Source organism: Ambystoma mexicanum, chromosome 7q (assembly GCF_040938575.1).
Source record: "Ambystoma mexicanum isolate Mex_15411 chromosome 7q, UKY_AmexF1_1, whole genome shotgun sequence".
In the NCBI taxonomy this organism is placed as follows: domain Eukaryota; kingdom Metazoa; phylum Chordata; class Amphibia; order Caudata; family Ambystomatidae; genus Ambystoma; species Ambystoma mexicanum.
The window spans coordinates 17,844,460-17,862,466 of record NC_090941.1 but is presented as its reverse complement, the minus strand read 5'-3'; the positions used below and the strand labels follow the sequence as shown (position 1 = coordinate 17,862,466).

General features: G+C 42.7%; 1 protein-coding gene across 11 annotated transcripts in view; it reads right to left on the bottom strand.

Annotated features, from left to right (window-relative positions):
* The window catches only part of DMD (dystrophin), a 7,616,828-nt gene that overhangs the window by 1,765,223 nt on the left and 5,833,598 nt on the right, over positions 1–18,007 (bottom strand). The window contains exon 1 of one of the 11 annotated variants that reach the window (XM_069639090.1): positions 9,755–9,816. The exons of the other annotated variants lie outside the window; for them this stretch is intronic. Within the exon in view, the coding sequence (XP_069495191.1) occupies positions 9,755–9,784 (30 nt within the window). The 5' untranslated portion in view covers positions 9,785–9,816. Of the gene's footprint in view, positions 1–9,754; positions 9,817–18,007 lie in introns of those variants that run through there. 11 annotated transcript variants of the gene reach the window in all.

The following is an 18,007-nucleotide window of genomic DNA, read 5'->3' as shown; positions in this document are numbered from 1 at the left end:
CTATGTTCCCACTCTCTACTCCCATATCCCATCCATTTCTTTTTACCGAACGAGTTGTTCTTGTAGGAGTTCAGCATCCCCTGATGGGGCCTCCATTGGTCAATGATTCGAAAACATGCCTGGGCATATCTGCTGCTTCTTTTTACAGTCTTGTCTTTGTAGTTTTAGTGAACCTGAATGTTTTAGATTTCTTTTTTGTTGTTAGAGTTTATAAGCTGAAAATGAAAATGCTCAGTTGGGAGCCACAACTTCAAAGAGTGAGGCCCACCCAGCATGATACTTTAAATGTGGCTCAACCCCATTAAAGGAAAACACCAAATGCCGGGCTTTCTACTGCATGACATTCTTAAGCAGTAAATTACCCTCCTTCAGTAAGCCCGCGTAAACTCCCTACTTGTGAGTCGAACCAAATCCCGGATGTGGGCTTCAGCGGACTCAGTGTCCCAAGACACACCCATGCTAATGGAGAGTGCTTGAACTCACACAAATATTTGCCTCCATGGTCACAACAAGATGGCTAGTGTGGTTCACACTCATCTGTAGCCAATAAGTGCCATCTTCTGTCTGAACCCAACTCTGGGATTCTCTTCCTCCTTACATTCACTGGCAACAAATGTCACATATACATACGCCATGCAAGGTGCTTACTGGGAATGCCTCCACCGTAGTGTTATTCACACATATATGGCAGACTCCATTACAGTGCTGAATGGCGATCTACCTGACTGCCTCCAACAGACTCTGGCATATTAGAGAAATAAACAAAAACATCTATTTCAATGTTCTGTCTCGCCCTTAACTAAATCGTAAATTAATATTCACAATCTCCCTCAACCACTCTAGCAAACCCCTGTCTCTGCCTACAAAATTGTTCACAAACACTGGCTTCACGTGTCTTGAAATAAATTGCAAGTCTGGGTAGGCCCAAACCATCATTTGTCACTTTGAGTTTGTATTTTAAATATCCCATATACGACTCAATTCAGCATGGTAAAGTCAACCAGTTGCTTATTCTGTTGGGGTAGGGGTACATTTTTAAAAAAATATTTATTTTGATTGTTTGGACCTTGAAGAAATGTCCGGAATCTTCTGTCTATGATTCCGTGTTTATCGGAATTAGTTCACCAAGGACTGCCCTGCAGTACCTAAGTTCTGATATTGTAATGTCCTATCATGTAACTTGACGATTCTCAAAACATAAAACACCTGGCAAGAGAACGAGGGGGTAACAATGATTGCCTATAGACTAAGTAGCCTGGATTAAAAGGCATTTGCGGGACAATGTGACTACAGAAATAAGAAAATAGTTTTTGGGTAAAACTGTTCTCTGGGTTAATCCACCAGCAAGTGCAGAAAAACACATTTTGGATGAAACTTACTGCATTAGCAGTGCTGGCACGTGCACTATTCAATAGGAAAGTACTCATGCATTGAACATTGGCACTTCAATATGGGGACTACAGTTAACATGTTGCCACTAGTGTACCAGCAACAGTATAGTATTTTACCGCTTGCTTTGTGGTAGCATACTTTATGTAAATGGCATTCAAAGGTTTTGTGGTATCCCAGTGCAATAATGGCTTGCATTGTTTGCTGTAGACCCCTAATATGCATGTTCTTAATAACGGGCGCCATGTTGTGGCAGAAGGTGGCAACATAGCACTGAAATCAATGAAGGAGTTTTAGAAAAATTGGTCAAATGCAAGGCAGCGGCAGGGATATGGTATTTGCTATTTCTGGGCAGACGCACGCACACGCACGCACACGTCATGCCGTCAGTCAAAGATGACCTGCATTACCCCGGCTATTCAGGCATAGGCCTCTCGCGCTGGATTGGATACAAGTTCTCTGATGTTCACATGCTGAATGCCTACATTAGGCGTAAGGTGTAGATCACAAAACACATGCAGCACTCGGGGCCGGGTCCATTTGATACCCAGGATGGCGCACGTCAAACTCCCCTCTGCAACATGCTCCTGGTTTTCAGGATTTAGGACAAAGCGGTCACAGAACAAATATTGCACGTTCTAAGATACATCTAAATAGGGACTGCAATTACATATTTGGTTTAAGATGAAAGATGGCGATTTTCCAGAAGAAAGAAATGGCTTCACTCTATATATAGTATACCTTTGAATGAAGAGAACACTGTGGCCAATTCCATGAGTAAGTATTGCTGGCATAGATGTCCCAACATCCTGTGCACATTTAACCCCACAACAATTTCTCACAATTTCCATATTCAAGTTCAAAAAGCAGCTTTGCCAATGATACTGTAAACATACTATTAATGATCAATTTATATTTAATATTTTGTGATGAATAATGTAGATTGTTGTAAAAATATAAATGCGCCTTGATCTTTCAAAAGAAAGAAATGCCCAGAGCCTTGAAAAACTTGTGTATAGGCGCGTTATAAATGTCATATCATATCATATCATTTGATTACGTTCCAGAATGATAAAGATGTTAATAAACGATGTTCCTTTTCACACCAGTAAAGGCAAAAGCTCTTTCAATGCAGAAAAAATGGCTGAAGAGGCTAATGCCCCGTGTCTTTTGGTTGTAGCTCCGGATTGAAACACAGGGCTACAACCAAAAAGCTAGCTAGCCCCGAGTCCCGACTTTAGTGTAGCCCCAGGTCTTTTCCAGACCTAGCAACAGCCCCCGAGTCTGGCAGGTCAATGTATGGTGTGCTGCCGCGTTATGGTATGACCACATTTAGAGAAGAAGGGTGCCGATTTCCTGTTAGCATATTCATTACAAACATCCCCTTGCCTTTCTTCCCTTCCACCTTTCATATATGATTAGGTCTTAGTGTTATTTCTTTCTAAATTATTTTCTCTTTTTACTCCGTGACTCGTGCTTCTCTTTTATGAGTTAACTTATAATTTAACTTCTCATCCTCTATGCATGAAGCGGCAGCAGTATTGTGCTGTTTTTATTTTTTAAACCAAACACACAGTGTCTGTGCTGGGTTGAACTTTCTCCAACCACTTCCACAATGTTACATGCATTAAATAAGTATAGAGGAAAGGCCGTGTAGGGGTTTCCTTCTGTTAGGATTCCAATACACCTAAATCAACTGGACCTTTTGGTATCTTTAAGTTTATTTTTCATATATGTGGTACATTTCCAGATTTTGTTTTACAGTTAACCAAAGGGGCATGATACAAAATTAAAAGTAGACTTCTTTATGACTTGTGATCAGTGGAAGAATTCTACCAAAAAAAGTAGCGGAACTGTGAACCCACTGGCAGGCAGGGTAAGTGGGTGCATGGTGAAATATGGGATTACAGCCAGGGCAGGTTGACAGCCATGTGGGTGGAAAAGGTGAAAAGAAGGTGGTCACTATGTGCTGTTTTTCATTTTGATCAGTAAGATGGAACATTTATACATCAAAATTGTGAAATGTATTTACTGTTCTTTACCCATACCTAAGACCCAACTGAACAGAGGCTGCTTCAAGAGGGGCCTAAAGCTTGAAAAAATTGCACCGACATGGACATAATTTGCACATTTTTTCCAAGACCTCTGTCTCAAGATTGAAAATCTTCTAGCTACTATGGTCTGACAGAGAGCCCTAGAGATTAATAGTCTGAGAGCCTCCAAAGTTGCCATCCTGTGATATATGATAGGTTATTTATAACCCGCTTAATACCCAGAGGTTTCTAGCCACAGACCTAGGCATGGAACCTGTGGTGCTCCGTGTCATCTTGCTTCCAAGCTGAGCATGCTGCCCCTGAGCTATCCTCCCACGACAAATACCATGTGATACTATCCTTAAGGTACTGTGATGACTCCTATGGAGTCATCACTGAACCCCTAGGATCTCCTCCCATTTGGCCAGGAGAAGGCAGCCGCTGCCTGATCTGAACTCTGGAGGTGGTAACCTGAGGGAGGATCACATGGGAGAAGATGGCTGTCAGGGGGAAGTGGTGACTGTTTTGGCAGAGACACAGTATTCTTCTTCTTGTGAGGATGAGGGTCCCATAATTCCGAAATACCTAATCACATGCTGTCCTTGCACAAATCCTCCCCAAAGAACATGCTGTGAAGTCATCTAAACAGAATAAGGTTCACACCTTGGGAGTTCAGGAATTAAATATGAAATCCTCCAAATGTCATAATGCTGCCTTAGGTAGAGGTCCTAAATCCATTGTTAAATCCCAAACCTTTTTCCTAACATCCCCTAACTGTGACAACACTCAGTTCACAAAGAAATCAAGGCCAACTAAATATCAGAAGACTAAAACCACTATGGGCTTCAGCATCCATAATGCCTGTGGTACTGGGATGAGGAAGAATGGACCAGAGTTAGTAAGGATCAAAGGTTATCTTAATCAGAATGTGCAGTCTAGTTGTTATAGTGCAAGACACCTGAGTGGGGTATTCAAACTCAAGAATGAGTTGCAGCTGATGAGATTTGTGGAAGGAGTAGCTGAGGCAGAAGAAGTCTGGTAAGCCGGGAATGACGCAAAGCAGAAGGAAGAACTCCAGGTGATGCTGATGCGAGAGGTGAAGGTGTGCTACCTTGCAGAGTTCATGCAGCAAGAATCAGCATTAGGAAGAGAATGCCATTCGAGGGGAGATGTGCTCCCAGCCCGATGTATGATGCTTTAGTGACTAAGATGAAGTAGAGAGCTGGCAGTACACTGAACTTGCGCGGGAGCTGGCAGCAGGCAGAAGAGTGGGCAGAATACAGCAGGTCCACCGCAGCAGCAAACGAGAAAGCAGAGTTGCCAACGAAGACTGGTGAGTTGGCCTGAGTGTAAAAGTGACCCTGGGGCGCTCCAAGCAGGATAATTGGCAGAAAACAATATTTTTGAGTACTGAACAAATAAAGTACAAGAGGTGGCAAGGGCGCAATTCTCCCTTTATGGGACACCAATTGGGGGAAACCTGTAACCCACATTGTCAACAGCCAAGAGGCTGTAAAGAAGTAATACAGAGAAACAAGGGTGCAACTTCCCTTCTATGGGACACCAATTGGGGAAAACCTGTAACCTGCATTGCCAAGAGGATGTAAGGAAGCAATCAAGAGGCAACTTGGGAGCAATTCTCCTTTCTTGAGATTCCATTTCGAGGGAAACTTGTAACCCACATTGTTAAGAGTCAAGAGACTTTAAAAAGAGGCAGCCATTGTTCAGACCTCCTCACAGGGAATACTCGTGTGGAGGATCTTGGAACAAATATTGGCACTAAGGTCAATTATAGTTTTAGGAGTTTTCTTCCTGGCAGGCGAGTACACCAGGAAAGGGATCATAGCATTTAGTCCTGGCAGGCGGGTATACCAGGATATAAGAAGATGTTTGGAAGAAGTGTGTTTGTGGAAAGAACTTTTTAACACTATTATCATTTTGACAAACTGTTGCAGCACCAAAGGTAGTTGCTATGCTATCCTGACAACAGTATTCCATTGGAAGAATAAGTGTGATGTGCTAATAATTGCTTTACATCTTGAGGAGAACAATTGCGTTTGTTTATGGATTTGTGTTTTATGAGAGAGGCATTTGCTTTACCAAGAACAATATTGTGGAAACAGCAATTGCTTTTATTTTTGAACAAGTGTTTGTGGAAGAGACATTTACTTTACCAAGTGGAAGGATGTAGTGGAGGGAAGACATTTGGTGTTGAACTGAACAGAACTTTGTTGAACCAGAACCTTCCCAAGGGTATTTCTAAATTGATCTAGGGGAAGGGAGTGCCACCCTGGTCACAAGAAGCACTTTCTGAGTTTGCAATTTTACACTGTTTTGTTGAACTTAAGACAGCCAAATATACATTGTATACTTTTGTTGTTTGCATAAGTGTGAGGCTCAGAAACTTTTTGGACACTAGGTCATCTTTCTTTAGTTTGCAAAGGAGGGAAATTCTTGTTATAGTAGGGAAGGATAGGTGTTTTTCTCACCCTGTTTCATTTAATAAATGGCAAACATTGAGAAAACTATACCTTTGTGTCTGTCTTGTATTTCTGACCCCTCACAGTACACAGGAGCAGCCCTGCACATGTATTTGAAGATTATGAAGAGACGTTTTAGCTGAATTCTCTGGTTTACTGGAAACCACAGTATGTTTCTGCAAGCAGTTTGGACATGATTAATTTTTCTACAACCAGAGACCAATCAATATTGAGCTACCTGGAGTCTGCTAATGAGTTTCATTGAAGTACCCCATAACATTTACTTATAAGATGGTTATCAAGGCTCCTACTACTCCTTTGGCATGCCAGGCCAAATCTCACATAGCAAAACGATATTAAAATAACATCCCTTGAAAATGGCCTGGAACGTTAGCAACTGTAATGTCTAAGCATGCAACCTGAGATAACTTGAAATGTTTTCCAAACATCAGGGGGTGATAGAATGTGAGGAGGGATTCCTTCTTAGTGTTAGCAGGACCCCCTCCATCTTCCCTTGGCTAGGATGATGCCACCTAGAGTTCATCCATGCTAATATATCATCCATGTCTTTGTGGCTATACAGTAAAACAGATTCCAGCTTATCTGTAACTGCTATAGGGCAGTTGAATGAAGATGTATGCTTGAACTTCTATTAGCACCCGGTGTGGGGGAGAGCAGCCAATCAGGTTACTTGGATCGCAGGCTTGAACTACTCATCTAAGCCCGCGTTCCATGGAACCTGATGGCTGTTTCCCCTTCCTGCAGTGCCATCTTCTTCCCACCATCCCTTACCTTCATTGTTTAAGTAACCCTTTTCAGACGGTCTGGGAAGTCCCAAATTACACAGAGGTTCTGGAGCCAGTTCAAACCAGACGCATTAACAGAAATAGACAAAGTGCAAGGCAAAACCCAACTTTAATATCATCAAAATAAAGCAGGGACAGCATACACGCATTGAATTCTTGATGCTCTCCCTGGTTGCATAAAAAAACAATGGATTATATATTCAACATTTGTCATAATTGACATCTTTCTGTAATCATAGTTACCAAAATCTATGGGGAATGGGAATTGGCTAATAGTGGTGATTACATATACATTGTATAGAGGTTGCATTTCTAATTGTGTAACACTTGTCTGATGGCTCCATCTGCGATTCCCTCGAAATTGATAACAGTAAAAAGACATAATCTCTACAATATGTAATTGGCTGGCACCTTGCTTCATGGGTGATGTAATATTGGAGATTTTCATTGGTTGGCTTATTACTAACCAACCGTGGACAACCAACAGGTCATCAAGATGTGAACCAGGCAGGAGTACGGGGAGTGAGATCGATGGCATGGTTGCCTTTCATTTAAAGAAGATACCATCTCTAATTTCTAGGCCATGATCAAAGGTGAGCTCTTTATATTTGGCCTTGTGTGGCATCTCATGTGGGACACATGTAAGGGGTAAGGCAGGGGTCCTCTCTGTGTTTGTGCTAATGAATAGACAGTGTTCTTCAATTATGGGTCACATGTGATGGGACCACATTTGGAATAATTTTGCCCTTCATTACTGTGAATTTATCTAATATTGATGCAAGTATTGTGTGTTCTCTTGCCACTGGGGACACTCTTGAGTTATTCTTAATGGAGTCTTTTGGCTTATAGTTGTCCTGCCCCTGGCTTATAAAGGCTGGTTGCATTCTTATAAAACATTAATTAATCTGGGAATATCCTTCTTGCATCCTATCTTGTGCTTTCACTGCTATGTTCTGACCCTCCCTTAATTTGCGGTAAGCTTGGCTATGGTTGCCAGTTCTTTCCTGAGCTGCGCACTCATCTGTATTTCTGTGATTTCAGCATTTTGAGATCTCATGAAGCCCCAAGGCCTTTCTTTTAATTAGATGCATGTTGTGACTTCCATTTTGGAAAAGATAGCTGCCCATTACTGTTGTGTTTTTATGTTAGTGAGCTATATTGGAGTGTCGTTCATGTTGCATTCAGCTTACACATTGCCTATGTTAGTATTCCTCATGCATAAGTGCATGTGCTACCTAGTGTCCGCATTCTTCATGTTGACAGCATATATGCTTCGTGTCTAATGCATGCATATTTATTGTCACAACGTTAGCTTGGTTACTCATGCCATCTTCAGCTTAAATTGTGTCCATCTCCTGCTGTACCTGCCTGGGATAAGGGTGGTATGGTAGTCGTTGTGAATACCATTTCTCACCTGTGCGGTACTGAGCTGGAGGAAAGGCAGTAGCTATAGGTGTCGTATTAATCTGCCTCTCAACAACCCAAACCTCCCTCCCCAATCTCAGTTACCTGACTGTGGAGGCGGCGATGCCCACCGGCACTCCTGGAGGTTTGCTCCGACTTCGTTTGCCAGCCACCATGGAAATGGAGGATGGAATCCATAAAGAGCCCCACCTTCCAGCTCTGTGGTGGCCAATTTATGCAAGTATTTTCTTTCCATGAATGGGATGCCATAAGGCGCCCCGTTCATAGAAAGGAAATACAATGCTCTTAGCACCCAAGGTTACTGAATTGGCAACCCGGGGTGCTAATAGCATTAAGCACCTGTTCCAAGGGCTGGAATGGGTGTTGACATCCTGAGGCCCTCATTAAACACCCTTGCTACACTTGGGCCTTTAACTCGGGCCCCGGGCCATTAACACCCGTTCCAGACCTTGAAATGGGTGCTTAACGCTATAACGTAACTGCCTGGGATGGTGAAAATTGTTGTAAAATGTAGTCGAACAATTGTTAGTAAAAAAGTAAAAGTAGTGGAACTCTGTTTCTAGCGGTTCCTGCTCACGCCATTCTCTGCTTGTTATCTAGAAGTAGATGTTTTGTATGATTTGTTATATTCTCAGAAATAAAGACCTACAAATAAAAAAGTCTGAACATGCATTTTCTGTGCCCATTGAATTGTGGTTCTTGTTGTCAACTCCTACTTCCAGATTGACTAATGACTGAACTAATGAGTCTGCACAACTATGTAGAACACTATATAAATGAAACTGACACTGTTAGGATAGCAAACATGCAAACACAATTGGCATTTCTCACCACGCAGCACCTTTCCCATCCTTTTATAATTACTTCTTTTCTGCAGACTAAGATCCGGATACCCCTTTGCCAACACTTGTACAAGTCTCAGCGCTCTGAGGCTACTACAGTGGTGATTTGGCACAGTATAAATTAAAATATCCACATATCATGACAAAGGTATGTCACAAAAATAACTTTTTCGAGATCTCACAATCTAATTCAAGCTACAGTTTGTAAAAGTAGCAAAATATAGCAAATGTGTTTACTATTATTTCTCATGTCCACATTATGTTATTACCATACTTTTACTAAAAGATTACAATAATTCGATACAGCAAAAACAAAGGCACCATTTATCAGAATGACTTTCCCGCATAGTATTGCACATCACAACCTTAACATGGCTGTCTGTACATATGTTTGGCACTTCAATGGCCCCACTGCCGACAGATTGTTGTTCAGACATCAGACACCAGTGCACACACACTGTCGCTGTGGAACCACAGACCCATCTTCGACTTTGGTGATTACAGAATACCAACGAGTGGCAGCAACCATTCAAAAATCATTGCACGTGGATTTAGGCATGAACCGTATTAACACATGTTCACCAGCATATGTTAAACATCTTTTCCAAACATTGCATACATCATTGACAATGGTCTGTAGCAGTGCCCAATGCAGATGTGTTCCATATCTGGATTTACAATAATTTGGCAATATTGTCACATATACTCCAGACCCATAAAAGCCTTCCAGACACTGGTAGCGATACACATAAATAACAGTTAGAAATGAGAAATCTGACCTTAACATTATATTTCTTCCTGTGCAGCATGTTCAGCTTGGACTGCGGACGGCATATCAGTTCTGCTCAAGCAGAGCTGGCCGTGCAAAGTTCTTGAATGCTAGGCTCAGTTGCATTTCTGTGAACCCTTGCAAATGCTGGACCGAGCAATTGTTAACAAGTAGTCCCATTATACTATATCGAGCCGCTGGTCAGTAGTGTCACAGATGTAGGAGGGACTGGAGAAAAAAATGCCAAGAATATGCAACTGAGGGCATGCCAAGATGAGCCAAACGTTCCTCTGGTTGAGAATTTTGAGGGAAGATATAGTTTTAACTTATTTTTTCTTCAGAATGCAAAAGTGATAGCTAAACAGGACATTTCTCAGATTGTGCCTGCGGCCAGACTTTCTTTCTGCCACACATTGAATGTGGTCTTTATGCATTGCATCCACTTCTGTGTATTGTATATCTTTACTTCATCCTGCCAGTGGTCCAACATTAAAAAAACACGTTTTTGTTTACTTCCGCCTTATCTTCATTGTTGCAAGGAAGCTTGGTTACTCGTTATTTATGGCTTAAGCTCTTACTCATGCCCCTACTTTCAGGATCCCATTACCGGCCACCATTTAATGAGAGTTGTGCTTTTCCTCTGCATGGTTAGGTATCATAGCCAGTAAGCTAGCTCAGCAGGTTAAGGTTAAGCGCTTGTTGCTGTGATCTATGTTTCATCAGTAGGTCGCAGGTTCAAATCCTTGCATGGCCGACTTAGCCTTCTTCCTTCTGAGGTCGATAAAGTGAGTATCAATCTCGATTGGGTAACAATAATAACGTATTTAAATATGTGCTATGAAAAGCGCTTTGGATAAAAGCACTACATAATTAGCAAGTTATCATTGCTCAAAAAGTTCAGGGATTTCCCCCATAGGTTATTTACATGCTCGTGAGGCAGCATCAAAGCGCTGAGCGTGTCCATGGGGAGAAAGCAGAGGGTGGAGGGGTAAGGCAAAGGGAAAAGGTAAGGGGTTAAGCTAGTGCAGTAGATGTCTGCTGAGTGGATCCTGTGAGTTTGTCAGCCCTTTTTTGAGCTTCCTGCGGTCAGATATGGTGGCTCCCTGGCAGATGGACTCTAATTGCAAAACGAAAATATTACAAGCCGTCCATTAGATAGCAACCTCAGAGCCCTTCGGCTTGAATAGAAGTAATCACTTCTACCTATTAAAATCATAAATGCTATTTCGTAGGGAGACTGATTGGCAGCGTTGGTTGAGATGTTTGTTTCTTCCACAAATAATGCCCTTTAACATCACCAGCCATATCACCTAAATTTTGCATTGGTGCAAGTTTTAATTGCACACAGCATTTGCACTTGGGGAAGGAGTGTTGTGTTGAAAATGTTCTTTTTCAATGCATATTGGCAATTTTCACAAACATTTAAAGCACCAGCCAAAACCGGGCTCAGATCTTTCTTGTAATGCTCTCACTGATCAACATTGTAAAAGATGTTATTGTTTTCCCATCATTCATTTTTCAAATCCGATTACAAAACATTCAACAGTTTTGATTTTTTTGTAGACATTGGAAAGGTTTTTGCCAGGCACTGCCGTAGGGGTATTAATGGGCGATGAATGGTAGCAGCTGTTAAATGGCGTGAGTACCTGAGCAGATAATGGAAGTGCCTTGCAAATAAATAAAACGTATACACAAGCCAAAACTGTGGGCTTTGCTAATGCTTGTTTTTGACAGGACGTCAGTGAAGGACATGCATAGTGCTTATAAATCGAGTGGCTGCAGATGGACCTGGTAAAGACATTTGTATTACACCAGTAGCACAATTACTGCTCCAATAAAGGCATTAACTCTCGAAAAAAACACTGACAGGCATGTCGAGCACAGCAATTGATGGTAAGTCTAGATAAAAGCAAGCTCGAAAAGATTCCAGGGGGAGGTGTTTTGGGCAGGCAGGGCCTGGAAGAGGGTTGCAAAGGCCATGCACTAGGGTTCATTCAAAAAGTGGACTCCCGTACCCACATCAAAGGACGCATACTAGATTGGTTAGCAGACCATAACTGATGTGGACATTAGCTCTAACACTCCACGCCCATGGACTGACCACCACCTCATCCCCTTCAACATTCTCTCACGAGCGACAACCCAACACAACCCTCATGTGCCGTCCACCAGCGCTAGGTCAAAAAAAATGCTTACCAAAGACAGAATTATCCCTCTCCTAGAAGCATCAGCGCTATCACTACCACTCTCCAACAACCCGACAGAATTGGTCAATCTCTACAACACCATTCTCAAACAAGCGGTTGACACCATTGTCCCACTAGAGAAAAAAAGAACAAAAAACATCAAATACGCCAACTCCTGGTACAATCAAGACCTCCTCGACCTAAAAGCACTAAAAAAGAGAGCACTGAACAAATGGCAATCCTGCCCCTCTGCCAGCACACGTGATTCCTAACTCGCCATTGCCAAGCAATACAAAAACGCCATTGTCACAGCAAAAGCCGCGGCATACAACATCAGAATTGATAAAGCAAAATCCCAATCTAGGGAACTGTTTACTATCTTTAATGAACTGGTCACTCCTCCTTCTTCTACACACCAAACTGTAAAAGATGAGAAATGGTGTAACGACATCCAACATGCCATGTTGGGCAAAATCAACTTACTCCAAGAAAAAATCAAAACCAATTTCGACAACCTGCCAAAGGTTGCCCCTCCAGTACACACCATACTTGGTCCAGATCCCCCTAATGTCCCTGGGACTAAGCCCCCGCTTTTTACCTTAAAAAATGTAACCATTCCGGAAGTCATATCAATTATGAAAAATATAAAACCATCACTATGCAAAGGGGATATCTGTCCAGCAAGCATAATCAAATACTGTGTGGTTGCATTAGCTCCCTTCATCACAGCTTTTATTAATGCATCATTCACCTCTGGCATGGTACCCTCTTCCCTCACCAAATAACTACAGGCCGATCACCACCGTGCCATTCCTGTTGAAAATTCTTAACAATGCTGCATACCTGCAGATCCAGTCCTACCTAGAATTGCAAAACATCCTGGGAAAAAAAAACAATCCGGTTTTCGCCCTGCTTGACTTAAAAAACCAACTACTCCAAAACATGGACAAGGGTAAATTGGCACACCTTCTCCTCCTTGACATGTCTGCAGCGTTTGACCTGGTTGACCACAAGATCCTAGGAAAACACCTCACAGACTCTGCCCACTTCTCCAGTGAGGCCACTATCTGGATAACCTCCTTCTTAGATGGTTGTGCCATGAGGGTCTTCTCAGACCAGGCATCAGCCACTCCATCCTCCATTGGGTGTGGAATACCACAAGGCTCATGTACCTCCCCTACGGTCTACAACTTATTCACCCTACCACTATTCAACAACCTAGAAGAATTTGGCATAATGTTCACCAATTATGCCGATGATACACATTTCTTCTCCCACTATCTCGTGACTACCAGCAAGATCTCAAAATCCTACAGCACACATATGCTATCATTCAGGCCTGGATGGCAGCAAATGGCCTCTGTCTGAATGAGGACAAGACAGAAATATTACTGGTGGGCCCCAAAGAGACCCTAAAAAAACTAGACAGCAACTACGGCAACTTCAAAATAGAGAACTCTGCAATCACAGTCTCAGCAGCTGTAAAAACCCTGGGAGTTTACCTGGACTCAACCCTGTCCGTGGATAGACAAGTTAGCTATATCTCCTCCGCAGCAGCACTTACCACTAAAATTATCAATGCAGTAAAACCCCACCTCTCTGCCAAGAACTGCCTCAACATCGCCAGAGCTAACATAGCCGCAAAGCTTGACTATTGTAATGTCCTGCTCCTCGGCACATCCGCCAAAAACATGCACTTAGGGCAGCTCTCGGCATCCCCGGGAGAGAGCACATCTCCCAAGCAAGACAACAGGCCCACTGGCTCCCGATCAGAGACCGCATACTTTTCAAGACACTCACAATCACTCACAAATGCCTATCACAAACAGCACCCCACTACCTAGTGGAAAGAATACACCAAGCCCAAACACTCAGACCTAAACGTGACATACACTCGCACCAACTCACAATCCCTGCCTTCAACAGAGCCAAAGCCGAGGGATCTAGTTTTGAAGTATTAGCACCAAAATCCTAGAACTGCCCGCCACGCGAATTAAGAACAGAAACCTCTCTCACGGTTTACAGAAAGGCTCTGAAAACCAAACTATTCAAGTAGACTGCACTTTCTCCTCTCTTCCGCTGTAATCATGGAGTATGAGTTCTGTCTGTTTCCTAACTATTTAACCTGCAACTAATCACTGATCAAGTGTATATTCTGTAACAGCACCTCGATGCCCTAGGGCAGTTTGCACGCTTTATAAATGGAAATAAATAAATAAATAATAGGGATTAGCATTGCCATGGGCAGTCAATGGGTGGATAAATAATCAAACAATACCTATACGCTTTGCGCTCCTCCTCACATGCCATTTCTCCCTATCTGTATTTTTATGCAATAGTTTCAGTTTATAGGTGGGCACTTTAGCACCACCTAATAGTCAAAATTAAAAATGTTTTTTCATTCTTCTAAGTAACTATTAGAAATTGCAATTGTGTTCCGTTAAGGCCCAACAGTAAATGAAATTAACAGAAATGACTGGCCAATGGCAATTGCATGGCATGTGTAATAATTATTAGCATTTCCATTGAATAAGAGGGCACTCATTTGCATTCTACAGGAAATTGTGGGATATTATTTCTTGACATGCTTCTCTGCATGTCATCTTGCTTAAACCCTCATCCTCATAGTGTCAATCGGCGTGCAGTCATTATCAGGTGTTTTATCTGAAATTCGCGGATTAGCTGCTGCTAACTTGCTGACTTGTCTTTTTTCAATAAAAATCATGTAAAAAAAGGATGAAGATAGACATGGATCAGGCTAGAGTTTTCTTCACAGATTGTTAACATGAGCAGCCCACCTCGCATCCCATATGTTTCTCTCGTGTTTCTTTCGTGCTTCATGTACAAGGAAGCATGCACACCCAGCACCCTCGTGACAATGTGGGCCGGACTCACATTGCGGGAACGCAAAACTAAAATGGAGACGCAAAAAACATCTCTGAGCTGCTCTTGTGAAAATGTGAAGCACAACAATTAGACAAGATCAACTCAGAGATTCCCCAGGGACCTCGACATTTTTCCCCTTCATTTGTACACTTCGTGAAGCAGGTGTGTAGCAGCAGGCAAACATCTGAAAAGCTCATGAGCATCTTCCCGCCTGTCCAGTGCAAATCTTCTGCAACTCACTGGATCCATTCCAAAGAAAACCGCTCATACCAAAAAATAATAGAGAGGCTAGACCATTCAACAATTACAGACCTCCTCGAAAAGAGTGTGCGTTGGTGGGTTTTATTAATTCAAGTTTTGAACATTCCCATGGCACATACATGGGCGTAATTTTAGGGGGTGGGGAGTAAGGGTGTTTGTCCCCCCAACTTTCGTAGCACACCATTTTCTCCCCCTCATTTGGCAGGGGCCTCTTTCCTTTAGATGTCATATCACCCCTAACATTTACAGGAAAGTGACTCCACTGGGCATGTACAATAAGCTGTTGTCTGCCAATAATTCATTGTCTGCTCTCTTCATGTGAGATGTGCTCCAATAGCTACTGTAGTCTTTGGCATCCTCCTCACTCTAACAGGAGACTATGACACTGACTCAAAGACACTAAACCACATATACAACATGATTCAAGCTTGGATGGCAGCCAATGGGCTCTGCCTCAACTCAGACAAAACCGAGCTACTCTTGGTTGGTTCCAAGGAAACACTAAAAAAACCTTGACTCCCAATTTAGTAACTTTACGATTGACAGCGTTAAAGTCCCAGTGCCTAACTCAGTAAAAACACTAGGGGCCTCATTATAAGGCTGGCGCTCCCGTAATGAAGGGGGCCGGTACGGGACCGGCCCACTTCATTCCCGGAGCGCCGATTACGAGCTTCCTATCGCGGGACCTGTATCGCACGCCTAGTAAAACCAGGCGTGCTTTCCGGGTCCCGCGAGGGGAAGAGGGAGGCAATAACGGGCCAGATGTAATCTGCCCATTATTACCTCCCTCCCCATTCCCATTGAGCCCTGTCGGGGCTCAATGGGAATGGGGATGGGTTCCTGCAAGGAGGAATTACTGGGTCCTCCTATGTCGGAGTAACCCGGTAAATCCCCATTGCAGGAACCCGGTAATGGATCCCGGAACGGAGGCAGCCATGGAGCTAATATCTCCATGGCTACCTCCATTCTCGTAATGATGCCCTAGGTGTCTATCTTGACTCAAATCTAACGATGACAAGGAAAGTTAATGCCATTGCCTCAACAGCAGCCTACCATGCCAAACTCCAGACAGCAGCCAGACCCTTCCTCTCTAAGGATAACTGCATTACAATTGCCACAGCCATCAAAGGATCCAGCCTGGATTACTGTAATGCACTGTTCCTGGGCACTTCCTCAAAAAACATTGCCAAACTTCAAACTATACAAAACAGTGCTTTGAGAGCATCCACTGGAATACCCAAAAAAGAGCATGCCATGGCAGCTAGGAAACAGGCACACTGGCTCCCAGTCAGAGAATGAGTCCTCTTTAAAGCCCTTGCCCATACTCATAAATGCATCCACCTCACTGCTCCACCATACCTCTCTGAGAGAATTCACCCCTCTAGATCCACCAGACCGAATAGAACACCTTATGCTAACATGCTCGCGATCCCCAGAGTCAAGAGAGCCAGAGCAGGAGGGGCTAGCTTCCCATACCTAGCAGCGATGCACTGGAATGTCCTACCTCCACCCTTGCGAGCAGAAGTCTCCCACTTAGCATTCCGTAAAGCAGTGAAAACTATGCTCTTCAAATAAAACTCATTCCAGATGTGAACACCACCCTTCTCACACACCGAGGAAGAGTTGCGGCAACTGCATTATATGTTTAAGCCGCCCCTAACTGAAATTTGTTTCTGAATTGATAGTATAATGTTGACATAATGTACTCGAACTCTGAAATTGTGCCTCTGAAACAGTACTTTTGTATTTCTGAATTATATCACTCCTATGCTCTTATATTGACATGTATGTAACTTTGTATGTATCTTCTCTATCTAAGACTGACACAAGTAACAGTGCCGAGATGCCTTTGGGCTGTATGTACGGCATACAAATGCAATAAACAAATAAATAAATAAATCACAATATTGTACTTCTCTAATACTTGCTTCCCACGTCACCAAAATGTGTGTTCTCCGGCCTTTGCATTCATGTTATCCACTTCTATAATAGGATTGCTTAGAAAATACTAAATGCTGCTATCACATCCACGTAATTCTTTATAGATGCATACATGCTGAGCATGCTAGACGTCTTGTACCCTTCTGATATGTTTTGTTATGTTATGGGGCATTTGTATAGCGCTTTTTACCATTGGTATAATTGCAAAGTGCTTAGAGTTAAGGGCCAAGCTTTATCTGCTCACCACCAATCAGATCAAATCATGCATTCATTGAGTTTAAACAGTTCTTGCCTGCAATAGTTTGATTGTTGAAATGGAGTTGTGCTCCTCCCATCCAGAGGAATTAACATGCAAGGTTTCTTAAGGCTACCTTGGACATTCATATTATTTCATATCTATTTGATTTTCCTTCTGCCCTCTTTGATGAGTTTTGGATTTTTATTCTTTTACAAAAGGCACAGTACTTTTATTTGTAGGTCACCTTCAAGCACGCAAGCAACACCTCCTCTCATGCCTGCAGAGATAATCAGCCTTGAAGGAGGTGGGATGAATGCCACTGCATGTCAGCAAATCCGAAAAGTGGAAGCGGTGATCTAATGCCTCTCCTATTTCAGTAACTATTAGGGAAGTACTGAAGTCCTTATGCACAGAGCGTTTTCCAATGGAGTTTTGCCATTATAAATCGCTTCTGTGAATTTGGCCCTTAGTGTCATGTTTATACATATGCGCGTCTCTTTGCCACTGTGTCATTTCTAATGACTTCCCATCAACACCAAAACCCACCCATTAAAACACATCTCTAGTGACTCCTGCCAAGAACCCTATCATCGTCTTCAGAATTACCCAATATTTTCCTGCTAAACCCCACCATTTTCTCTTTTAAAATGCTTCTGTTGAGTCCTGGTAACATCCGCATACACCCTGTAACCTGTTTCAGGCGATCCATTACTAATAACCCCAACATGCTCTATACTCTATATCTTTTCCG